This window comes from Camelus ferus, chromosome 23 (genome assembly GCF_009834535.1).
Source record: "Camelus ferus isolate YT-003-E chromosome 23, BCGSAC_Cfer_1.0, whole genome shotgun sequence".
In the NCBI taxonomy this organism is placed as follows: domain Eukaryota; kingdom Metazoa; phylum Chordata; class Mammalia; order Artiodactyla; family Camelidae; genus Camelus; species Camelus ferus.
Window position 1 is genome coordinate 16,259,809 of NC_045718.1, and position 26,215 is coordinate 16,286,023.

The 26,215-nt window shown below is 50.0% G+C and overlaps 1 protein-coding gene across 1 annotated transcript; it reads right to left on the reverse strand.

The window, feature by feature from the left end:
* Nucleotides 1-1,599: 1,599 nt before the first annotated feature.
* On the reverse strand, nucleotides 1,600-26,215 carry RAB7B (RAB7B, member RAS oncogene family). Its single transcript, XM_006182277.3, has 6 exons — nucleotides 25,991-26,215; nucleotides 18,427-18,495; nucleotides 17,749-17,875; nucleotides 16,848-17,063; nucleotides 9,773-9,898; nucleotides 1,600-3,748 (listed from the first exon to the last, which is right to left on the reverse strand). Exons 2-6 carry the CDS (start codon nucleotides 18,477-18,479, stop codon nucleotides 3,668-3,670), a joined length of 603 nt encoding a protein of 200 aa, XP_006182339.1. The 5' UTR covers nucleotides 18,480-18,495; nucleotides 25,991-26,215; the 3' UTR covers nucleotides 1,600-3,667.

The window sequence follows — 26,215 nt, forward strand, 5'->3', positions numbered from 1 at the left end:
GGAGTGAAGGGAGAGAGTGACGAGGTGGTGTTGACGGGACTTGGTGGGATGTGAGGGGGAGGGAGAGGAAGCCTCAGTCCCCTTATCTGAAAACTGAGGCTCCTCCGTGGGCGGTTCTGGGAATTTATTGATACAAGGAAGGCTCTTGGCGGTATTACTGCCTCCCACGGCCAACACCCTCTTACCTGGGAGTTGTTTTTGTTTTTGCTTTTGTTTTTGTTTTTGTTTTTGTTTTGTTTTTGCTCCCTTCCAAGCTCATAGAGCTTATTTATAACTTTCCTGTTCTTCAACAAAGGAAATCTACTGTCCGATCTTCTAAGCCCTTGCTCCCCTCCCCGCCACAGACACACACACACACACACACACACACACACACACAGTCTGGTACTGGCCATTGCCCTCTACTAGACCTAAACTTCCTGCCTAGCCTGTCCTCTGCCCCGGCACACCCCCCAGAGGGAGCCTACAGGTGCTCACGCCGCAGGGCTGGCCTCACGCTGGCCTGCTGTCCCAGCTGGGTCTGCCGTGCGTGGCTGTTAGTTTTGGGTGTCGCTGCCAGCGTGGCAGTTCTGTGGCTGCCACTGGACTGTGTGCTCCTGGGAACAAGACCACATTGTGGGGGCCTGCCACGTACCTGTCTCTGCTTGGAAGTGCCCAAGGCTGGTGGACGGGGCAGTGGGCGCCTTTGCTGAGTAGGAGCCAACGCAGAACCAGACAGCATTTCTCAAGGTCCCCCTGGGCAGTGTGGTACTCAGTGGGGCTCAGGCTGGTTTATCTGGTGATAAGATTTGGTTGTTTTTTCCCAAGCCCAGGGGCATGTGCTGTCCAGAGCATCTCTGCCAATACCTGCCCCTACTGGGTGGTTCTCAGGGCCAGTCTCTGACTCAGGGGTGGGGGTGAGGAGTGGCCCCAGTGTTTTGGCTCAGCTCCCTCTGCCCTGGTGATTGGTCACTAGTGTGTCCCCTAGTCATGACAGGAGGGATTCTGTGGGCCCTCAGCCCCCCCACCCTCCACCCCCGCATAGAATGTTTGGTCCTGGCTCCTGACTCTGGGGAGATTCAAAATGTGTGGTCGAGGCCTGAGGTTGAATCTCCAGAAACTTAATCTCCCAGCTGCAGCGTGTCCGCAGCCCGGGTGAGCCTGGCCAGGGCGCTGTCACTTTGGAGGGCGCTGAAAACACAGTGCTTATTCAGGCTTCCCGGTGTCTGCCACCTGTGCTCAGAAGGACCCCGTGCGTGGTTTGATGATCCACTGTCACCATCTTTGAACTCACTGATTCTGGAAAAAGGGTGGGGCATCTTCCTTTTGCACTGGGCCCTGCGAGTTCTAGGCTGGGTCTGTTCTACTTTTTTTTTTTTTTAATTCATGCACAAGATTTTTATTATCACAGTCTGAATGTCCACTCTGAAGCAAATGGTTAAGAAAACAGTCATAACTACTGAAGACTATTATATAGTTATGAAACACGGTGTGAATGAAAAGCTTCCTTTTTTTTTTTCCATTTTACTTTTTGTTATCTTTGTATTCTCTTTGGTATCTTTTAAATTTTGAACCATGGAGACCTTTTTTAAAAATTCAACAACTAAATACCACAAAGGATTAAAACAAAGACAGACACATTTATTATTTGTTGCGCACATTTAGAACGGTCCCTATGTCAACTGTGGTTCTTGAGCTGCTGTATAAACACTGCACGTCCAATCCACAGCCCGACTGAGTCCCAGGAGGGCCTGTGTGATGTGCAGAGTGCCACCCCCACAAAGGACACAGAGACAGAGGTGTGCTCCGGGCCACCTGCTCCCATGCTAGGTCCACGCCGCTGCGCAGGATGAGCAGTTCTTATTTCACAGCTGTGTGGAGAGAAGGCGTTCTCCAAATTCTCTTGCTGACCTCCCCACCTGCCACCCCCCTACCTCTATGCACATCTTCAGAGTCGGATGACACTTGGAAGTGATAGGCTAACATCCCCAGCTCTGCTTGGAGCTCGGGGAAGGATATGTCCGTGTAGACAGAAGACGTCTGTGGTGGGCATGGATGTGGCCATGGGACACCTTGTGGGGGTCACCTTGCCCACTCCCTTCAGAATGGGCCCTATCTACGCTGCCTGTCACCAGAAGAAAAAGTAGCTTATGACCTTAGAGTCTGCAGGGACAGAGAACCATGAATTCTCCCGGCCCCTCTCTTTAGTATTTGTCACCGACGCAGATTTCTGGCCTGAGTCATTGATGTTGCACCTTTTGCCCATCTCTCACTAGGATTAAGAAATTGGGATTCTCCTGCCCCACAAATCTCGAAGGGCTGAAAATACCTGGAGACAGAGAGCCAGCTTTGGGCATCAGCACAGGAAAACAGCCGTTCTTCAAGTGCCCAAAGAACTCGTGCTGGCTGCCGGGCCTGGAGGGGAAGGAGCACTGCTGCCCTCTGGTGGCCAGTTGGCAGAAACTCAAGGAGTCATCCAGGGGGCGGGGTCCCCTTTGCCTGTCTCTGAGACAGCAGCTTTTAAATTAATGACTTTTCACGGTTTCTGGAACAAAGCAAGCTGGTCCTCGCCCTGGGGCCTTGGCCCCTGCTGCTCCATCTCCTCAGAATGCTCTTTGTCCAGAGTTCAAGTGGCAGCATCTTTCTCATTCTTTAGCCTTCAGGCCAATGTCACCTCCCCAGGGAAGCCCTCCTTGATGACTTTGTCTGAACTAGCACCCAAACCCACTCCCTGTCCCTCTCTGTCCCATTACCTTGTTTCACTTTGTTCAAGCACTTACTGGCTCTTTGCAAATATCTGTGTACATTCTGTGTCTGTTGCCTGTCTCCCTCATCAGAGTGTCTGGTCCCGGAGAACAAGGGCTTTGTAACATTTGTCACTGGACCTCAAGGCATCATACATAGTAGATACTCAAAACTACTTGTTGAAAGAATAGTAAATGTATCTCAACAAGAGCAACTGAGATTTAAATAGAGCTTCTGGTCCTGAAAACCGCACTCTAATGTGGACAGGGCACACGCCACCCCCACTGGACAGACGAACAAGCCGAGGCTCAGAGAGATTTCTGGGGGTAGCCTGAGCCCCAGCATGGAGAAATGTGCCAGTTCCTGGTGGGTTTTCCTGGGCTCCCTCTGTCTTGCACTCTGGAGGGGGCAGACGGGGGTGTCCGGGGCCTGAACAGCTGCTGATGGGTGGAGGTAGACCCTCACTCCCCGGTCCCAGTTACAGAGGGAGCCTGAGTGGCACCCTTATCCAAAGCTGTGCTGGGGCTTTGTGGGGATGTGGTGGATGGGGTGAGGAAGGCCAGGCCACAGGAGAATATAACAGGACTCCAGAGACAGCAGCTTGTCTGCAGAGATGTGCCTCCTGGAGCAGGAGTGTGTCTGGGGAGGGCAGGTAGCAGGAAAAGCTGGAGACAGCAAGAGAATTGGTCTCTTCCAGGACTTGGCTGTAACATTCTGGGTTTCATGCGGACTCCCTGTCGTCACTAAACTCAGCCTGCAGCAGGGTTGCCCTCCAGGTCTGAACCCAGTGCAGACGTGAGGGGGTTCAGGGCTCTGGCCGCAGAGCCTAGAGCGCTGGGTGGAGCCAGGGCAGGCAGTGGGGCTGGTGGGGCCGGGATGACCAGGGATGACCAGGCCCCAGGCATGCTCTGTCTCTGGGCCTACAGAGCAGGAGTCCGGAAGGTCAGCAGCATCGACTCCTGGACTGGTCTTCTGGTGAAAGCTTGATGGAGTCTGTGAGGTAACTCTCCAAGATGCTTCGATACTGCAGGAGGAAGAGGGGAGTCAGCGTGTGCATCCTGATGGGCTGAGCACCTTCTGCACGCTATTTCTTAATGACCAATGGCCCTTGGGCTTTCTGTTCCCTCCCTATTGTGCTGCTGGGAAACTGAGGCCCAGAGGAGGAAACCATGGTCTTCCCCGCCCCCTCCTCCAGCTCCTTCCAGGGACCCCAGAGCAGCTGGGCAGCTGCGTTAGGGGCCCAGGTCTCCTGATCAGATCCTGTAACTCCATTCTCCAGAGGGGACAACAGAGGTGACATTTGACCTCAGACAGAGGTGGCCATAGCCCGCTCCTCATTTCTGCAGGGGACCTCTCCCCACAAGCGTCCCCTCACCCCAACCTTCTCTCACCATATCCACTTCCCAACCGCCCACCACCCTCTGTCCTCCCCACATCCAGGGAGCTCCCCCACCCAAAATAGATTCACTGTATTTATGGGTCCTTTTTGCTTCTCTGCCCATGCTCCCAAACCCTCCTGTTCCAACGAGAGCCAGAGAAAGCCCTTTCTCAGTCTGACAAGACTCTCCCCACCCAGTTGGCCACTCCGCACCTATGACCCACCCGGGTGGGGGAAAGGGGAGGGGTCCTTCTTCCAGGAGACGGAAGGGTCTCTTCTTAGAGGGGTCACATCTCTTTCCTTGGCCACAGCTCCCCCCGCTCTCTGAGCTCCCAGGGTCAATGTTCCTCCTGCAGCTGGTGGTGTATGTGTGAGAGCGAGTGTATAAGTGGATGCACTGGTGTGGACCTGACCTGGGCAGAGCCCCCAGTGGGGCGGTCTGTCTCAAGTGCCCCTCTGAGGGGACAGCTTCCAGAATGGCGGTTGTGCCTTCACTGATTGTTTTCTCCTCCACGTCTGCCGGGCTCTGGCTGTGGTGAATGTCAACCAAACCCTTCACGCCCATGAACCGGGCCCCAGGAGGCTGTCAGGCTTGCCCCCTGCACCCTTGTGATGGGGGCCCCCAAGGCACATGAGAAGGTCCCCTGAGGCCCCATCACTCACTGCCACCTCCAGACTGAGCTCTAATTTAGCCTGACGGCACAGAGCCCGCGGCGCTGGGCCTGGGACCCAGACCTTCTTCACAGAGCCTGCTTCTTGGGAGCCCTCATTTCTCACCTGCTCCCGTGTAGGGTCTCGGGGCCAGAAAATCCCCAGTGTCCTTAGTCAGCCTGCGTGGTGGGTCCTGAGTATCCCTCAGCAAATTCTTTTGAGCTCTTAGAATTTTATTTGTTTTATATAAAATTTTTTTTTTAATAGGAAGGGTTAGTGTTGGGGAGCGGGGAGCAGTCTCTCCCAATGAAAGCATGTCCCTTCGGGGATGTCTCCGCCCCCAGCTCCACCTCCCGGGGGAGGATCCTAGCCGGCTGCCCGCATGCCCCGCGCCTCCCCCAGCGCCTCACCCTGGGAGAACAGCGTGCTTCCCGGAGGAGGTGTCTGAGGAGAGAAAACGGCCCCGAGGCTCCTTCCGCCAGCTCCGCCCAGGCCCGGGTGCCGGCCCGGGTCTGCCCAGCGCCGGACACCGTCCCGGCCTCCTGCCGGCCCCTTCTGCAGGCGCCCTCGCGCCACTCAGCTAACTGTAGCCAAAATCCTGCCATTTCTGAGCCTCCCAGGGAGGGACAAGGAAGAGCAGAGTGTTACTGTTCAAGTCCCTTTCTAAGCTGACTGATTCATTTCTCCCGGAAAGACAGGCTTTTGAACGGATTCTCTTATTTTGGTACTTCCCTGGTTCCCCGTCGCACCGTGAAAGCCGAAGGGAACTTTCCTACTTGGCTCTTTCGGACCCAGGGGGGCAGGCCGGTGGGTTCGCCGCTGCCGAGGGTGCCCCACCCTCACGTCTACACAAGGCGCAGCTGGGACCGGGAACCCGAAGCCCTGCCTCGTCCGCGATGCCAGGCTTTGCGGGGAGGGCTGCCGAGGGCTGGGCAGCTGCGGGCTTTCTCTGCTGCTTTGTGCTTTGTTGGCTGCTGCCCCAGAAGGTGTGAGACACGCCCTCCTTCATTGCACCGGCAAAGCCTGAGGTCTTCACGCCACCTCTCTTCACCCCGTTATATTCCCACCCTCCCCAGGTCCAAGGAGCCCCAAGCTCTTCTCATTCCTGACATCATCTCACGCGATGCTGGCACCATCTTGCTCCTGGGGTTTCCTGCAAAACTTCCAAGTATGGGGCAGGCCATAATTAGGTCGCCCGTGTAATTCTTTTCTCCAGACCCCGGTCCTCTTGGCAAACATGTAAAGTAACACTGTAATAAACTAATGCATTATTTCAGTGGGTATGTGACTGTGCAAGTCTGTCCCTCCCAGCCTGGTCACCCCCAGGGCCCTGCCTTTAGATTCTGCATCCTGAGGACCTCAGAAGGGCCCTATAATTTCACTAAGCTCACCTGCTAGTCAGCCTGCTTCCCTCCCGGACACGGCAACTTTGTCCTTCTCCAGTGAATCCTAAGGGACCTGGGCCACCACGCTGCGGCTCATACCACCAGAGCCCAGGCTGACCAGCCCAGCAGGGATGGTATTGCCAACTTGGTAAGAGCAAAATCACATCATCCCAATTCCCCCAAAGCAGGTGGGTGTCCCTTTTTGATTATGAGAGCATTCTTTTTAAAATTTTTTTTAAATTATCATTTTTTTAAATGGAGGTACTGGGGATTGAACCCAGGACCTCGTGTGTACTAAGCATGTGCTCTTCCACTGAGCTACACCCACCCTTCATGAAGGAATTCTTTTTTTTTCCTGTAAAATAATTTAATTCAGTTTTTGTTTCACTTAATTCAATTAAATATATATATAATTGAAGTATTAGTCATGTTTTGAATAACCATCCTAATCTTTGAAAGTAGCCAGATTGGGACACTAAAGTAACTACCCACCTTCTCTCCTTTCAAAATGTAAACTGGGTAACTAGGCCAGGGCTCTGCTTGCAAATCGCTCTTTCCATCCAAAGCTCACTGCGAACTCAGACATTCCGAGGAACCTCAGGGAACCTCAAATGCCACGCGTCCCAGTGGACCACTCTGCCCCCTCCTCTGGTGATGCTCCAGCATGCCCCTCTCTTTTCTGTCTTGGTCACTAATCGATTGTCCCTCCGTTCACCAACCTAGAAACCTCGTCATCAAACTCAGCAGCTCCTGATTCCGTCTCTCCCACACTTGACCATCATCAACCCCTGATGGTTCTCCCTCCAAAGCTGCTTTAGTCCTCCAGGCCCTGCCATCTCCATCCTCTCACGCCTGGACCACTGCAGTGCCTTCTGGACCACCCATGCGGCCCATCCTCTCTGCTGCATGGAACTCCCCAGCTGGAAACTCTTAGACGTAGCTGTCATTTAAAAATAGCTACCTTGTCCTTAATACCTTCTCTGTGCTTCGATATTATTTCATTTAGCCCTGGCAACCACTCCATGAGGAAGACACTATTACTTGTGCTTTAAAGGAAAGGAAGTGTTGGCTGAGGGAGGCTGCATGACTTGTCAAGGACACAGTGAGTGAGAGGTGGGGCCTGGATTTAAAGCCAGATCCACCCAGCTTTGGGGCCTAGCTCTTCCCACCCGAGGAACAGCTCCTCTCACATCTTCCTCTCCAAACGCTCTAGGCAGGTGGGAATGAGCACATGACCCTCCTGGGAGGGAGGGGAGAGGTCTGGGTAGAAAATGTCCTTGAAAACTCTTGTTTGACTTTAAAATATAGATTTGCAAACTCCAGTTTCACCTTAAGAATCCATGTGAGTTTTTAGATTTTGTGCCCCATAAGTATGTTTGTTTTGGTGTGAAATGTTTCTCCTCCGAATTTCTGAATAATACAGACATTGCAGGAAGACACACTCTGCTGGACTTCAGGTCCTGGGTGGGTCCCTGAGTGCCCTGGGGGCCCAGCAGCGGGTCTGGAGAGCGTGGGTCCACGGCATGAAGCCCGACGTCTGGCTGGGGCTTGCCAGACCCTCACGGTCTGGTGCTGCTGACCTTGGAGCCTCTTTGCTCGCCTTGGCCCAGCGCCCCACTTCCCTCCATGCCGCATTTCTCCCTCTTAGAGGTGGAGCCTGCAGTGGTCCACAGGCCCCGCCTGGGCACCTGGCCACGCCCTTCTCCCTCCCCTTCTGTGGCTCCTGCTCACATCCCCAGTGGCCCATCTCCTGCGAACTGCGAATCATCTTTCAACATCCAACTCACACGCCACTTCCATGGATTGGCATCCTCGCACACCCTCATCACCAGCGCTTCTGAATCACCTCTGTGCCTTTGCCATCCCCTCCCCAACCCCTCCCCCATGGCACTTACTCCGTAACAGTCTATCTCTGAATGCCTTACTCCTCTACCTGATTGTGGAGCCATTGAAGTCCAGCCTTAACCTGACAACTCAAGAATGTTTATGGAATGGAATTATTTCCACTTTACAGATGAGGAAACCGAGGCTCAGAGAAGTCATACGTCTTGCCCAGGGGTCCCCTTGAAAGCACCGGGGCAGGATCAAACCCAGGTCAGTCTGACTGTGGGTATCACACCTGTGAGCTCCAGACTTCTCATCAGTAAATCTTCCCCAACATCGTGAGGGATTGACATGGGGTTGTCAATTCATTCTTTTGCCAAGTACGCACATGAAAACCAAACCAAAACAAAATAAAACCAACCACAAGCAGATGAGCTACTGTCTGCTAGCACTACGTGTCATGAAAGTGACACAGCAGGGAGGACGGAGCTTCAAGAATGAGGGACACCCCTTCTCCAGCAAGGACAGCTGCTAACCACGCCCAGACACTGCTTGTGGGCTGATGGGGCTTCCCGTGACCAAGCACCTGGCGGTCTTTGGACTATGTTTGTTAGGATCAGTGATCACGGATCACCCTACAGGGTCGAACGGCATCCTTACCCTCCAGGGACCAGCCTGAGCAGGCACCTCTGTATTACTGACTGTGATAAAGCTGCACGTCCTGCCCGGGTGCTAGAGATGGACCCCTCATTTCTGCCACCACCGCCACCCACAGTGAGGGCTGGAGGCTGGGAGGGGAAGCATAAGAATAGCTCCCCGGGGGAAACGCTGAGATCAAGGCAGTGGGGTGTATGGACGGCAAGCCGGAGCACTCTCCCTGGGCAGCTGCTAGAGGTGGCTGCTGTTGCTCTCTGTCATGGACAACCCACAGGGCAGGGCCAGGCAGACCAGGGCCAGCAGGCACTTCTGCAAGAGGGGAGCCTTCCGATCGCCCCTCTTCATTCGCTCCTTTCCTCAATTCAAAATCACTACTGTGATGGCCTTCTCCCCTTTTCTAAGAAGCCCACCCTGATTAAATGTGGCAGAATAATGAAACAAGTGGAGCTCCTCCCAGTGCAGATCTCTCATGGACTCTCTCTGGAGTTTCCAAACTCCACATCAGAACGGCAGCCTCCCTGCTCTTCCTCTCCTCTCTCCTCCTTCCCTTCCTGTGCAGCCCGGGCTGCATGCCCCTCCTCTGGGGCCCCATCAACTGTCCCTTCCCCACCACACCATGTGCTGTCTGAGGCGCCCATGTGCTGTCTGTCTCCCTTATGGGAGCGAGGGGCCCGAGCCCTGCACACATGGCACATTCAGCATGCTTGCTGAAGGACCATGCCAAGGGGTCTACATCTATCCATCTTTTTGACTGGAGGACGTCAGAAACTGCTGCAGGCTTGATTATTCCACTTGGACCAATACTTGGCACCACGGGGCTTCTCTCCCACCAGTGAGGTTTGATCTAGATCATCACTTCTCAAACTGTTACTAAATTAGAATCTCCACGGGTGAGGTACAAGACTATTTCTGAGAAACTCCATAAATGGTAACCAGCCAGATTGAGGGACCACGGACTACGTACTCGATGGACGCTTTATGCCTCTGGGATTCTGTAGTTCCAGGACGCGCCACTGAGCTTATTCAGCTATTAATTAATTAAGATGATGAGCAACCCTTTCCCACCCACGTCCCTACCCACACTCAGTATGATCTTTGCTGGACAGTCCTAAGTTCCCCCTGCCAGGGTACAGCCCTGGCAGGGGCCACTCACCCTCGACAGGGCCCGACTGGCCAGCATCTCGAAGGCTTGTACCACATTGATGTCATTCTTGGCACTGACTTCAAAATAGGGAATATTCTTCTCTTTACACCAGCCTTGGGCTACCTCCTGCGGCACCTGAGTGAGGGGGAGAAAGGATGATTGTTCCTGTATCACCATCACCACCATCACCGCCATCCCTGCCGTCATCACACCCCCATCATGATTGTCTTCATCACATTCCCTTCATTCCCGCCTTCCCCACCACCACTCCCATTTCTTGAGAACTTTCCACGTGTCCATAACTTCATATGTATTTTTTTTAGAAATAAATTGTATTTATTAACGTATACCAATAAATATTTGATATACTTCCTTCTGAGGTTTTTTTTTTAATTGGAGTATAGTCAGTTTACAATGTTGTATCAATTTCTGGTGTACAGCATAACAGTTCAGTCATACATATACATACATATATTCATTTTCATTTTTTTTAAACATAAAACAATGAGGTGGCTATTGTTAGCTCCATTTTACAGATGAGGAAAGCAAAGACTGGGGTGTGTGGGGCTGAGCGGGGTTTGAACACAGGCTTGGCAGAATTAGAGCCCACTGCATTATGCTGCCTTCTTAAGGTCTACACCAAGAGCTTCTTCCTGCCTTAAATCTGTCCTCAGTCCCTTCAAAGGGAGGTAGACATGACTGGCACTAGCCAGGGAGGGAAGGCTTCCTTCCCCCCGAGCTGGCTGACAGGCCCACACCCAGGAGGCCTGCTGCTGTGCAGAGATGCAGGTCCCTTCTTCCCTAGGGTAGAGTCCAAGGAACAGTTGATAATAAGCTCCAACTATGGGCCAGATGCTGTGTTAGACACCTTATCAGATTAACTCATTTAATCTTCTAATAATCTTGAGAGATGGGTGTTTTTAGCTTCGCATTAGAGATAAGAACACTGAGGCTCAGAGAGGTTCAGCAGCGTGCCTCAGATCACACAGCTAAGAAGGGCAGAGCTTGGATGCAGCCCTAGCTCAGGGCTCCCGTGGAGTCTGCGCTGCCCTCTGCAGGGCACTGTCTAGGAACTGTGCGTCTGTTCTGTCTTCCACTGGACTGTAGGTTTCTTGAGCTCAGGGTCAGATCCCACACCATACAAGCGGAATGAACACATCTCTACCCAAAGGCAAATGCCAGTCACAGTTTGAGGATGTTGGATTGGAAAATGCCCTGGCAGCCCTGTGGGTTTCTTCCAATGATAACTGGTTTAACTGAGTTTAGTTTAACTGATTATTTTGGGGAGGAGGAAATGACCACCCACTGAACAATTCCTGTGCCTGGTCCTTTATAACCATCATTTCACTTTATTTAAGGGAGCCACGGTTTTTCTCGTGGCGAAGGATCATTCTACCCTTTTCCCTCAACACAGGGGAGCCAGGGGAGATCAGAGACTGTCCTCTATCATGTTTCCCACAGGTTCTGGGATGTCTGTCTCACTGGGACTAAAGGCACCATCACGGTCCCCTGTCTCTTTGGTCCTTGTTGCCTTGGCCTCAGGAGTGGCAGCAGGGCCCAGGGGCTCAAGGCTCTCTTCACAAAGCCTCTGCTCTCTGTCAGGCTTGCTTCCTAAGACGAGAGGCTAGAAACTGGGGTCAGCTAAGCAGCCTGCCCTTTGGGGAGCTGGGATGACACCTCCACCCACCATGGTCAGGCTCTGCCTGGTCTGTCTCCCAGGAGCTGCTGCACTTGAGCAGATCAGGGAGAAACCCCAGGCCTTGGTTTTGACCTCTGATCTCTAAGGTCCTCCTGCTTTTTGGGGTGAGGGGCCCCCAGGTTGGCCAGGACTGCTCCCTTCTGTGGAGCAGAGATGACCAAGACCTGGTGAGCAACCACGTACCTCACAGCTTGGGGGAAATCCTCAGCTATTTGGATGAAGGATCAAAGATGGCCAGATCGCTGATTATTACTGTCCTCGCTAGTAACATGCAAATAAATAACCATTAGAAATTAACATGTTGTAATGGCTCGATGGCATCTTAGAAATGCAAAAGGTTTTGTATCCTTTAAAGTCCTTTAAAAAACTTTAGGGCAAGGATGGTACTTACACTTCTTAGCGCTCCCTCCTTCTTTACATCCTGCCCCCTGAACAGCTCCCACCCCCACCAGGTGATGAACATTTCTCTGGGCACATCATTGGTGTTCAAGAATTACAGTAAAAATTGAAGTAAATTAAAACAAAATCAAGTGCCTCTGCTTCTCCAGGAGACAGGGAGATTTCATGGCACCAGAAGCAGAAGCCTGGACTGGTGCCCGAGGTCACCCAGAGACAGAGCCAGCAAGACAAGCGCCCAGCTCCAGCCCCGCTGATCCTGACTGGCTGGTCTCTCCCACTGTGACCTGGCTTGCCCGGCACCCTCTTAGGACAGATATTTTCTCTCCTTGTCCCCCACTCTTTCTCCATCCAGTTTTTATGGAATGCTTAAATACACACTCCAGAATATCCGTTGAGTTTGTGTTGCAAAGAATTACCATTCTTTTTATATCGCTTGCCCTCTCCCACTGGACTTCAGAAAGCTGCCCTGGGGAGAAAGTGCCCCGCACGGCACTTTTCACTTTTTCCTTTCCAATTCTGGTTACAGCGTCATGATTTTTAAAATCACCTTGTCTTTTATTTATAAAACAACAGTTATTTATAACTTAGGCTCTGACTGTGGAAATAAACTCGGGATGTGGTACCTGGGGACAAGGGAAGTATGAACCGTTTGAATGTGTTACCTCCATTAATTTTGCTTTTGGCTGACAATATATTATTAACATTTTACTTTTCCTGTTACAGTTTTGCTAGTTCATCAGAGGTCAAATGTTTGACAAAATTAGTCCATTGTGCATAATTTTATTTCTGATGCTTTTCTTGTATGCATTTAAAGTGATCTACTGTGTGTGTTAAAATTCACGTGTCAGATACATTTTAAGCCACTATCAAAAATAAAGAATATTTTCAGAAAACAGAATCCCAAAGTTATAAATCAGCAGTAAGTCAAAAACTGCCTACCTGAGCAGAGAATAGAGAATTCATACCCTAGAGAATAAATTCCTTGCAGCATTCATGCTAGTAGGGCTTTCTTTGTAACAAACTAATATATATATATATATATATATTTTGACAGTTATCTTCTGTAGAAGGCATAATGGTTTTTTTTTTTTTAAATCTAAGTCAGTAATTTCTTTAAAATTATCCTGGTGAGATATTTACTTATTTTGGTAAAATATACATAAACATAATATTTACCATTTTAACTTTAAGCATCAGTTCAGTGGCATTTAGTACATTCAAATCGTTGTGCAACCATCACCCTTACTCATCTCCAGCACTTTTTCAACATCCCAAATCCAGCATAAATGTTTTAAATGTTCATTTACTTTTGTTAAGTAGAAAGAGCTTCCGTATTTTCCCAGCCCACACCTTGGTGATGTTAAGAAGGAGGATAATCATCACTTTTATTTATTAAGATTGCCACTGCTTTATAGCTGTCATTGCCTAGAATCCTCAAACAACCTCATTAAATCAGTGTCAGGTCTCCATTTCACAGATGAAGCATCCGGAACTGGCCAAGGACACACATGAATGTGAGCATGAATTTGAGCCCGGAGAAGCGCTCCTTCAGGTGGTCCTCAGCTCTCATCCGCTCAACCCTGTGCAGGTGAGTACTGCCTCCAGCCTCCTCTCCAAGCCCGGCTGCGCCTCCCCATAACCTTTCTCCACACCACACCTGGCCAGCGACTTCTGGCATCCTCTCTGCTCATCCTCTGCTTGGTCTGTGCCATTTGAAGGCAGTCACTTCCCAGTCTCACCTGGGACTCCATGATCCTGGGTTTCTGGATTAAAGTCCCGCTGCTCCCCCCTGCTCCCAGTTCCTCCTCTGCACTTCCCTGTGCTCATTTCATTACTGCTAACACTTCCTCACCTCTGTTCCTCCTGCTCTACCCACCTCCAAACCCTTCCCCCTGGGCCTACCTGCAACCCCTCTCCCCATCCTTCCTCCTCCTACAGCATCCTCTCTCACCTCCCTGTCTGGGCTGAGCCCTGCCTTTTCCCGGAGGACCCCTGTTGCCCTCTCTGGTGGGGGCTGTTTCCCGTTCCCCACCCTACTCATCACAGACCACAGAGATGGGTTGGGCTTGCCTGGGGATTTACTGCTTCTTTCAAACTCTTATTCTTCCCCTCTCTGCAGAACAAAGCTCATCCCCCTGTGGCTTGGTCTGGACCCCCTCTGCCCCTTGGAGGCATCCCCTACACTTCCCATCCTGCCTGCTACCCACTCATTCACTGAATGCTTGCAATCTGCTGAAGCTTCCTCTCCGTGGAGCTCCCACCTCTCACGATAGACTCACATTTCATCCCTGCCAACAGCCTTCACCTTCTTTCACCAGCTTCTCCTCCCTGGGCCCAGACCCAGTGCCTCCATAAACCACTAAATCCAGTCTCCCATTCTGTAGTTCAGTCTCCTTTCCCCTCCCTCCTTCTGCCCTGCTCTTCTGACAGCCCCCTGGTCCTTCAACCTCTCCTTGTCTCTCTTCTTTCCTCCATGGTTTCTCAGCACCCCCACTGCTTTATCTTCAGCTGCTCTTGTCTGGAAAAACCTTCCATCGGGCCCCTGGCTTTTACCCCCTGCACCGCTGTTGAAGGAAAACACAACACAGACTCCACCTCAGACTCCCGGTCTCCTCCTTCAGCTGAGCCCTTGGCGTCACCCGTCAGTTCTGCTCTTTGTCATTGACTAGCTCCTTCCTCGTTTCTTTCCAGAGTAACTGGTGCAGTTTCACCATGAGTCTTAAGCCTCCTCCTTGGTTTCCCTTCCTCCTCCCTCTGAACAGAAGATGCTGCCTCTTATTTGTGAGGAAAAGTCACACTCTCAGTCTTGAACTCTCCCAGCTTCCCGCCCTGTGACCTACAGACATATGAAGAAGGACGTTAAAATAAAAGTTTTGGCAGAAGCACTACGATCTGATAGATGTCGGATATCAAGTTGGTTGGGAGATAGACCACCCCCAGGACCTTGCACATTTCCCAAGGTTCATGACCAACAATCTGTTAGGTGACTCTGAAACCCCTGGAACGGATATAGAAAGATTGGAAAGGAGGGTTAGACAGGGTTTTTTTGGAGAGAGTTGTGTTGTAGGTACACCCCCCGCCCCAACCTCATCAAGAGGGAGAACACGTAAGGCTTCACCTCCAGCCAAAAGGGGGCTTCAGGGGAGGCCACTTGGAAACGGTAACCTGTGACTACAGGTTGGTGGCTACAGCGGATTCCTATCTGACATGCATCTGAGGGATCTAAGGCAAAAGGCAGCAGGGCAGAGAGAGGACAGGCTGCACTGAGAACTAATTACTCTTGCCCCTACAATGGAGCCAGAATGCCCGGGTGTGCCTTATGACGGAGAGGCGGGCTCAGCAGAGAACTAGCCAGCCTGGAGCTGTTGTAAATCCCATCAGGATGAGTGCCTGCAGGAGGAGGTAACACAGTGGGGTGGAGAATGGCTCTTAAACTCCTAAATTAGGAGTTGAGGAGAGAAAGGAAGAAAATGCAAGACCCTTGTCCTGGGAGGTACAGTTAAATGTTCCCCGTGGAGGCTTTTAGGACCCAAAGGAGTGACCCATGACGAGACAGCTTGAAATACTTGCTGGGTCTGGAAAGCACAAACTATCTTAAGACAGCACCAGTCAACTAAGGGTCTTCCTGCTCTCCTGACCTCTTCTCCCTCTTTTTGCTTCTTTCCTGACAAGGTCTGAAATCAGAATTATCCTGAGAAGGGGAGGAAGTGTGGACACAGAAAGTTGGCAATGAGAAGCAAAGGACTGTACGCCCCTCCTAGACCCCGGGTCCTCACCTGCAGCGGCCCCAGTGGGGAAAAGACGGACTTGACTGTGAAGGAGCTTAGGACTTTGATTCCTGTTTGAGGTTGGATATTTGTAATTAGAGAATTGACACTGAATTTGCAACCTGAAGTGACCGTAGAATCGATAACTTCCAGATTTCTATTTCCAGCACAGACTTCTCCTTTGAAGTTTCACTCTTATGTGCTCTAAAGCCTACTGGTCATCCCAGATTAGCTGGTCTACAAGCTCCTCAAACCCAGCATGTCAAAACCAAACTCATCTCTTTGAACAGGAGGCTCTTCTTTATGGAGGTGATAACTTGGCTGGAAGTACCATCACCCATCCATCCATCCATCCACCCATCCGATGCCTCGGTTCTCCTACCACTTTTCTCTATTTGAACCCTCATGAAAATGCGGTTCAAATATGATGACTTACTTCCCCATTTATTTTCTGTATTTGAAACACTAAGACAGCTTGTTCAAACGGCTCTTTTTGGTGTCATTTGGGCTTCATTTGACACAAGAGCATCTTTTAGAAATTAAGTCTTCTTCTGTTCTTTTCTCAGTAGTAGACAATGATGAACAGAGCTCAACTCAATGCTCCTGCAATGGTAGACAGCTACGTAAGCGTGGTCACAGTAGCCGTGGGGCAGGCAGGTCATCTGTCACGTGGTTAATGGGATGACGCCGACTATGCTTAAGCTAATAAAAAGTCTACATTACTACTCTCCCAGAAAATGTGTAGATTCAGGCATTCATAACTGCAGACCCTACATCTCACCCTGGTTAGAGATACTGTTCTACAGGTTAACTCAGTTCCACCTGCCTACTTCCGATGCCTTAATTCTTGTATTCCCTGTCTCTAGACAAAATTGCCTTCAGTTCTCGGCTCACTTCGTGCCATTTCTTACTTTTGCTCATGCTGTTTCTTCAGCCTGGAACCCACTTCCTCTAGGAAGCCCTTTCTCTATTCTGGGTTTCAGTAGGTGCCCCTTCACTGTGGTCCCCAAACATCCAAGGTGCATCTCTATGATTGCTTATGATTTACCATATTGTATCACAATTGTCTTTTAAGTGATCTGTATATATTACTAGGCTGTGAAATACTTAAGGTAAGGACTACACCTGATTCAGCTCTGCATGTGTGGGACCTAACCCAGTGCCTGGCACGTAGCCAGCACTGACATGTTTGCTGAATGAATGAAAGAGTGACTGGTACCTGCCGGTCTGCCAGATCGATCTTGTTCCCCAGCACCACCATGGGGTAGGACTTCTCCATTGGGATGGTTTTGGCCAGAACATCACCCCTCCAGGTTTCCAAAGCTTCAAAGGATTCCAGGTCGGTGACATCAAAAGCCAGGATGCAGCCATCAGAGCCTTTGTAGAATGTGGACACCATGGAGCGGAACCGCTCCTGTCCGCCTGTGTCCCAGATCTGGAGGGGAAGAGCAGCCGCCCCGTGAGGCTGTGATGAGTGGCTGGAGGTTGGCGCAACCAGGTCAGTCACATCGTATCAATGTTTCCTTTTCTGTGTAGGGGCAGATAGCCCTGGCACAGGTGCACACAGTCCTTTCACACACGGCCACCCACGTACACTACAGTATCTTTGCGTTAACATTTAGCATCCCAAGAGTTCTTTCACATCTGAGCCCTCATTTTCCCCCTGGGTCACTAGGACAAGCATTGTTATTCCCATCTGATAGATTTGGACCTTGGGGGTGACTTGCCCAAGGCCACTTGACAAGTTTTCCAGGGAACCTGAGCCTTGGAGCAGGGTCTCCCAACTCTGGATTAGTGTTCTTTCTAGATCATTGATCAGCAAATTTTTTTTGTAAAGGGCCACATTGTAAATACTGCTGTCTGTTGCCACTACTCAATTCCGTTGTAGTGTAAAAGCAGCCCTAAGACCATAAGTAAACAAGTGGGCATGGCTGTGTGCCAATAAAACTTTATTTTCAAAAACAAATGGTGGGCCAGATCTGGCCCATGAGTTGAAGTTTGCTGATCTATGCTCTAGACTATTCTAGCTCTTGGTGCACATTGCTGTGTGAGTGGCTGTCCAGGGAATGTGGGTCATTATCAGATATGTGTGTTGAAGGTGGAGAGGGAGTGCTGCTCACCTGTAGCTTCAAAGTTGTGTCATCCAGTATAATAATCTTGGAGAGGATGCTGGCCCCTAGTGTGGTCTGGTAGTCCTCGTAAAACGTCTTGTGCACATATTGGTGGAGGAGGGAAGTCTTTCCTACACTGAGGAAAAAACCCCAGACATGTGAACACCCACTCAAATACACACACATGCGCACACACACACACACACACATGCACACATCCCTACCGTTCTCAGCATCTTTCCATGCCCCTCTCACTGCTGTCTCTCCCTGAGATTTTGAATTTCTAACATTTGCAGTTTAAGTAGCAAGGGACTAGCAAATGGACTCTAGAAGGAGGGACCAAAGTGAGCAGAGAAGTTTCCAGAGAGCTGAGTGCCTCACAGCAAAATGACCAAGTCTTTACTGTATGTGGCAGGAGGTGGGAGGACAGGGAGATGCTAAGTGACTTGCCTGATTCACACAGCTACTTACTGCGGACCTACTGCTGAGCTGGGACCAGAAGCCAGGCAGCCTGACTCCCAGCCTCTGTCTCCCATCTCAGCTCCTTTCCTTGGAGTGGGATGCCCTCCCTGGTTCCACTCTGAATCAGAAAAGGATCCCAGGGAGGTGGGAGCACATCCAGGAGGTCTTACTGACCTTGGGGAGGGGCTGCTTCCCAACCCCCAGACTCCGCAGAATGTGGCTTACCCCAGGGCTCCGATGATGATGAGTTTGAGGTCCACCTTCTTCCGGGGATTCATGGAGGTGTGTCAAGGCCTGTAGGGAACCAGAAGTCACATGCTGGCTAGAGCCCCCCACAGCCATTGTCACTGGGGCTGGCCTCTACCTTCCCCTCCTCCTGTGCAGATCACTGCCCTGGGCCCACCCCAGGCAATGACTCAGCTAACCATCACAAGCCCATCCCTCACTTCCTTGGGGGTCTCCCTGAGGCTGGAAGGATGGTGGCCCCACTGGACAGGTCCACCTCTCACCTTTCGGCTCTACCAGCCCTGCTCTTGGAGGCAGCCAGGAGCACCCAGAAGGCTGGACTGGACTGAACAGAGGCCTCGCAGACAGTCAAGCCTGGAGCCAGGGATGGAGGGCAGTGTGGGAAGAGGCGATGGGGGTGAATGGGACAAGGGGTCCATTGTTAGCACTGCTGGGAGGCTTGGATGGAAGTGTGCCCTCCCCCAGCCCGAGGGGTTGCTGCACTGGCAGAATCAAAAGGCTCTTCTCCGCTGCAGCTGAGGGGGTGTACATGTTTCTGGAAAGCTGCTTGGCAGCAAGGATGTCCCTGCCCTCCACTTCTAGGAATCTGTCCTTAAAAAAATCTGAAATGCGGGCAAAGACTCTTGTTCAAGAATATCACTTCCCAGTATTTATTTATAAATATCCAACAATAAAGAAATGGTTAAAGAAATCATGGCATACAATGAACTATTAAGCAGTCATTAAAATGGAGTTTGTGAGCATAGTATAATAATGTGAGAAAAGGCTAATGCCACAGGGTCTAAATGAAAAACAGAAGACACCAAACTGTACATGCCATACCCCTTACTGAACATACCCCCCCGTCAAGTATTAAAATGAATTCCTACTTGCATGGAAAAGAGTCTAGAAGGAAATATATAAAAAACGTAAGTGGTTAATTCTGGGTGGTAGGCAACTGCATGATTTCAATTTTGTTTTCTATGCTTCTTAGCATGTTCCAAATTTATTTTTATAACCAACATGTCAAATATGTATTGTTCCTATAAGAGAAAACCACTTATATGTGTGTTTTACATATGTGTATATATATAATTATTACTATGATGATGATTTTTAAGAAAATAAGCAAAACTGTCCCAGGGAATCGTGTTTCACTGGCTCTTTGGTTCTACCTTTGCAGGCACGCACACATATATACTATTCCCAACTCCTGGGTCTTCTAACCTTGGATGCACTAGACGTACTGCCTTAACCTTGATCTGACTCTGCTTGGATCTGGGAAAAAGCTCTAAATTGGATGTCCTGAAGTTTTGGTTCTAGTTCTCACTTTGCCACTGTGTGACCTTGGGCCAGTTTGAGTCTTGACTTTTCAACTAGAGAAGGAGCCATTTGGGACCCAAAGGCCCAAGGCCCCTTCTGGTTGAAATATGTTGTATCTACTGGAGCTGTAACTCACTGGGCCCTGAGAGCCTGGCCTGGGGGTGCCTAGTTAGTTAAAACAGAAACCCCGGGAGACCTAGGATTGTTAGCGCTCTTCCATGAGCCATGTCATGGCCCAAAGGTGATTTGAGGCTCTGCTGTCTCAGAGCTGCCTGTCCCAGGAGCCAGAGTTGGTGGCACTGGACCGTCTTCTGTAACCCAGGAGGGCTGGGTGGACATGATGGGCAAAAGGTCTTCTTGATGGTCCATGCATTCATTCAACAAATGCCTACATGTCTGCTGCGTGCAAAGCCTTGATCTTGAAGCTGAGATGAGCAAAAAGACGAAGCAAATTGGAGCCCACCCCAGGGAGTCATTAGGGGAGAAAGGACAGGGGCTTAGTGATTACAGCAGAGACAAATTGTAAAATGTCACGACAGAGGCCCAGAGAAAGTGCTGTGGGAATTCAGGGTGGGGTGGAGGGGAAGCCGGCCATCCATCTGGGCCCTGAAGAAATGACACATGTGGTTGGTGGGGGCGATATTTCAGAGGAGGGAATGAAACAATCAGAGCTTGAACAGGTGCTCGGAGAAGGCGATGGTTGGCTTCAGGGAATGAGGCGAAGGGTGTGGAGAGAGAAAAGCCTGGAGAGGAAGCAAGATTAAGATGGGATGTGAATATCAGACCAAGGGTCCTGTCATTCATTTATTCACTCGTCAAACATTTCCTATGCTTCAGACCTACAGAGGAAGAGAAGTCAAGGTACCGACTGGGGTGGGTATTTTGTAATGGGTGTCACTGCCCTCAAGGAAACTGGCCAAGGGAGAAATGACACAGAAATTCCTGAAAGGCACGTGTCTCTACATTTACACCCTGGAGGGGAGTGGAGGCGATAGTGAGCTCTTTCCCAAAGGCTTTGGTACAACATGCTAACTTAGCTTTACAAGCCGATGCAGTGCCGTAGAAAGTGAGTCAGAAGTGGGAAAGTTACCACCATTGGCTGAGCACCTGCAGGGGGCGCTGTTCTGCATCCTCTGCAGGGCTTAGGGAATCAGCTCAATCAATAGCCCTATGAGACTAGCACAAGGGAGGCTCAAAGAAGCCAAGTCACTTGTAATTCAGTTTAAGACCACACGCATAGTATACGGGTGAGCGGATGCCTTAACGGGTGAATCAAAGGCCAGAGAAGGCTGCTCTATGCCGTGTTGCCTCTTGACCCCCAGAATCTGTGTGCACAGGACCCAGGGCACTCGGCTTGGGTTTGGTGAACCCCAACAGAACCCCAGTAGAGCTGTCAGAGGATCCAGAGACAGGCAGCCAAAGTGACAAGGGGCACAGTGGAAGAGGAGGGAACAGGGCTGCTATATAAGGACTGGCAACAGGGGTCCAGGCTGGGTGTGCTGACAGGGGAGGGGAGCCAGTCACATGTCCTCGCCATGCATCCTCGACACTCGCTCGCACTATAAGCTAGCATTTACTTGCCTGGTGGCGTGTGCGGGGGGGTGGGGGGGGGACTTTGCGAATATGCAGATAAAGAGCATGCATATCATTGTGAGGCTAATGAACGAATACATTACACTACATTTAGCACACATAGCACATTGTTATAATACATTTACTGGCACAGATTAAGGGCTCAAGAAATGTTAGCTATTTTATGACACACAAAAATAGTCTGTGGGATTGGCACCGTTATTATCTCTATTTTATCACTGAAGAAACAGATGTTTAGAGAAGTTGAGTATGTAGTTCATCTCTAAAAACACAGCCTGTAGGTGGGAGAGCCTAGATTTGGAGCTGGGATTTGAATCCAAGCCTGACTCCGGAGACCACAACTTGTAGCCACTAGGTCCTTCTGCCTTCTGTGAAACTAGAATGAGGATCACACACCCTGCCGCGAGGTGCCCCTGTCAGAGATGCTTCAGGGCTGGATGGTTTGGGTTTGACATGGTGCTGTGGAGCTGGTGTGCATAGGCAGGGAAAGCCAGGGGTGAGGGCAGGGGAGGCAGGAAGCAGATGTGTATCCACTGCATTTAAGCACTCTACGGACAATCACAGACAACATGGAACATAAAAGAGGGCAAAGAACACAAATAAGTAACCAGTAGAGAGATCTTATAAATGATAGGGAGTAAGCTTTGAGAGTTGCTCAACCTCACTAATTTTTAAGGATATGCAAAGTCGAAAAATACAATTTTTTTTTTACCCACCAGAGTGGCAAAAATTAAAAAGATTGATAATAATATTTAGTGTTGACAGGTGGGTAGGGGAAACACTCTTGTATTTTTTGTTTTGTTTTGTTTTTTATCAATATTTCTTTCTTTCTTCCTTTCTTTTTGGGTTTTTAAAAATTTCTTTCTTTTTGGCAGGGGGAAGTAACTAGGTTTATTTATTTATTTATTTTTATAGGAGGTGTGGGGAATTGAACCCAGGACCTTGTGCTTGCTAAGCATGTGCTCTACCACTTGAGTTATACCCTCCCCCTAGCAACACTCCTGTTTATTGCTGATAAACTATGAATGGGCACCGGAGTTTTTGGAGGGCGATTTGACAGTATCGTAATTTAATATGCACATAGCCTAGATTCTAAGTCTAGAAGTCTATCCAACAGAAATACACATATGCTCAAATATGCATTTTTACAAAGCTGATTGCTGAAGAACACTCTAAGCTGTCTGTCAATAAGAGACTTTTCACATAAATTATAATCCGTTTATACTCTGGAATACTAGGCAGTTTTAAAAAGAGCAAAGTAATGAAGTGGAAAATATGGTAATTTAAGTAAAAAAGAATCACTGAACATTTTCTATACTATGATTACAACTGTATAAAAACAAACAACAACCCCTTGTATATGACTATGTTTAATATTATATTCATGCCTGTCCTATAATTCACAGAAAGCTATGGAGACATGCACGCTAAACGATTAATAAGAAGTGGGGAAAGGTAGATGAGAGGCCGGAAACTGTTGTTTTATTATATATATGTCTTGCGTTAAAATTTATTACACAAGCCTAAGTTGTTATTGTAATTAAAAATATCAAATAAAGACAACATTTCTTTAAAAAGAACACGTGGATGGACTGTAGCCTAAAGTCATCTGAGTGTAGCTTCCTACAGGACAAGTCACTTCTGTGTCTCGGGCAGGAGAAGGAGGCCTCCTGGTAGCATGGAGTGATCATGAGATTTGGAGTCAGAGTTCTCATCCCACATCCAGACATTCATGACCTTGGATGATTTACTTAACCTTGGCGAGTCTGTTCCCTCATGGGTAAAATGGACATCACTCATGGCTGTGGCTTATTCTATGGAGGGGCGTGTGTCATGTTCCTATAGCAAACTGGGAAGATTCAGATAAATGGTTAAGCGTGGTGGGGGACGGGGACATGGTTTGTAGTGCCTGCCACTTTCTGGGGTGTAAATACTCCTGCCACAGCTGATTTTAAGCTACCAGCGTGGCGCCTGCCCCAGTACACTATGGAAGGACCTCAAAGTACATCTGGTCCAACCTCCCACCCACTGCTTGAGTCATCTCCACCATATTCATGGAAAGATGGAGCCAGACCTGCCCCCACAGAACTTCATTCCCTCCACTAGGCGTGGATTTCTCCTGGAGGCCACAGGAAAAATGCTTAATTCCTCTGCTACATGCCAGCCCTCCCAAGATTTAAAGTCTTCTCTTTGAGTTTTACTTGCTTTTACAATAGCCTCTCTCTCTCTCTCCTTCTCCTCCACCTTGGTGTGTGCGTGTCGTGGATTCTGTTCCTCACCATGTCTTCTTATAAGACTTTCAGGATCAAGTCAATTCCCTGGCCAAGAAACAAAAGCAGAATTGTCCCACTCCCTAAGAGATTCACATGAAAACTGGGGGTAAAATCAGGTTCTACTCCAAGAAGAGACATTGGAGAAGAACCAGGCTGGGTCGTAAGGAATCACACACAAGATGGCACACATATTGATGCTGTCTCAAGGTCACTGGCATCTTAATACATCTAGCCGACAACATCACCACTATCTGGGTAGCTGGACATGCTCTATTGGGAAGATGATCTTTCTCCTTGTTTCTATGCTTCTGGACTAGTAGGCTGGTTCAGTAGTAACTATGTGAGCCTTTTTGTTTGAAAAATAAAATAATAAAATAAACTATCCCGATCCTTGGTCCCAGGATAATTAGCAGCAAGAGGGTGACCAAGACTGCATCAGCGACAATGGAGGGTGGCCTGGGGGTAGACACGGGCTGGGCTCACCGAGGAAGTGTGTGCAGATTTCAGACTGTGCCCGAAGTCCCTTCCTGTGTCCTCTGGACTCTGCCTTTGGCTGTGCTTTGATAATGGCCGTCCTTTTAAGCCTCCTCCCTCCCATTTAGCTGACTCAGAGGCTTTGAACCAGTGCATCCTCCTAGAGGCCAGATTGAGTCTCCACCCTCCACTGTTAAATAACAGTGAAAAGCAGGTTGGAATGCATGGCTCCCCTTCAGCCAGGGCAGAGCCACACAGAGCAGAATCGGCCGGGACTGTTCTCCACTGCACGTGACATTGCAGAAAACTCCTCTTCTTGCCTGGCAGGGCATCTATGCCCTAGCCTTGTCCATCGGCCAAAGCTACAGCGTAGCTCAGTGCCCAGGGAGTAAGAAAGACTGAGTTGATGACTCCCAAACCCCGCCACAAATTTTTGTTTTAAACCGGTCTTCTCAGAACTCTTAGACCTGCTCTGTTTTCACCTTCCCAGTTCCCTTCTCTCTCTGCCCTGCTGGCCCCAACCAGGACCCAGACACAATCTTCTGCCTCCTTCATGTTGAGCGAGGTGTCATGTCTGCTGACAAGGAGGAGGGAGGAGGGGCAGTGAGCAGGGGCAGATGAGAATCCTGAAGCAGGCAAAATCCCCCCAGCCGCCGCACACTCTCTTCCCCTACTTTCAGCCCCTCCTTCCCTGCCCCCATGCCTTGGAAAATGACAGATGTATCCACCCTAAAAAATTATGGGGTTTACAATCTTGGGAGTAAATTCGTCTTTGAAAAGAGGCTATCCAGGGAGCACAGGTCTTTATTGCCTCTCAGGAAGCCGTACAAGTGTGCCTCACCCACCCAAGTCCTAGCAGGTCTAGACCTGCTCTCTCCAGGAAGTGTAACCATAGCCTTGGTTTCAGGAGGCTTAGCACTCCTGCTCTTAAGTTCTTTGAGGTTATTAGTCCTAACTCCCCAGGTAGACTGTCAGTGCCCAGAGGGCAGGACAGTGCCTCACACCTCTCAGTATCCCTTCAAAGAGCCTGACCTACACTGGAATGTTGAGTCTTCAATAGTCATCCATTCATCCATCCATCCATCCCTATCCATCCATTCATCTTTCTGTCCATCCGTCTAGCCATCCATCTGTCCATCTATCCATTCATCTGTCCATCCATCCATCCGTCCATCCATCCATCTGTTCATCCATCCATCCATCCATCCAGTACATGTATGCCTACCACATATCAGCATGTAGATCTGAGGATATAGACAAGTTACTGTCTCCAAGGGACTTGTCTGGTGGGGGCTTGATTGATTAAGTCCAAAGAACTTAATTTTATTAACATATAACGCCTAGCAATTAGAGGACATTTTGCAGTTAACAAAATGCCATCATAGCCCAGTGGATTCCAGAGTCAGAAACACCTATTTGCGGCAAGCTGGGACAAAAACCCAGGTCTGTCCAACTCTGTGCGTTGGCTCCCCTCGCATTGCAGAGCTGTGCTGAGAGACATATTTAGAATCAGAGGGACACTTTCCTACTCCAGGGGTTCCCCCTTCCCTGATGAGACGCTTTGGTTGACACGGTTCCATCTCAGAAGGTACTGGGCCAGTGGGGAAGGGGACTGTGTGTGAGCAGGACCCAGCCCTGCTGAAGGCCTCCGGTTTCTGGATGGCCTTCCTCTGACTGTGCCGCCGGCTGCATGGTCCTGCCACTGACTGCGGGCTGTGCAGAGCCCCGAGCGGGGCCCCAACTCCCGGGCTGGGCGGGGACTCCTGTCTGCCTTGGCTGGCTGCCACCTCCTGGGAGTTTCTCCAGACGTGAGGGTCTTTGGGCAGAATCTAAACCCCGCAGCTGCCAGATTCTAAGGCTCCCTTGCCTCCATTCCTCCCCGCACCGCAAAACCCAAATACCTCTGGGGCTGCTGGAACAGACAGGAACCGAGAAAAACTTCCAGGGCCCTTTCAGCCTCCGACAGCTGGTGGGGGTTCTCTCTGAGTCTGGGGGTCTTCTCTTAGACTGACAGTCTCGGCCGGGTCAGAAGAAAAGGGCTTTGGGAGCCAAAAAAGAGTTTGTTGAGGCCAAGGCACTTCCTTCTGAGTTTTCCTCCACTCCCTCACATGCACAAACTTGGGAAA

Coding starts and splice junctions, on each gene's coding strand:
- RAB7B (XM_006182277.3), bottom strand. CDS start 18,479: ATGAATCCCCGGAAGAAGGTGGACCTCAAACTCATCATCATCGGAGCC. Junction 17,876..18,426: donor ATCATCATCGGAGCCCTGGG/GTAAGCCACATT, acceptor TTTTTTCCTCAG/TGTAGGAAAGACTTCCCTCC. Junction 9,899..16,847: donor TCGATCTGGCAGACCGGCAG/GTACCAGTCACT, acceptor CCCCTCACTCAG/GTGCCGCAGGAGGTAGCCCA.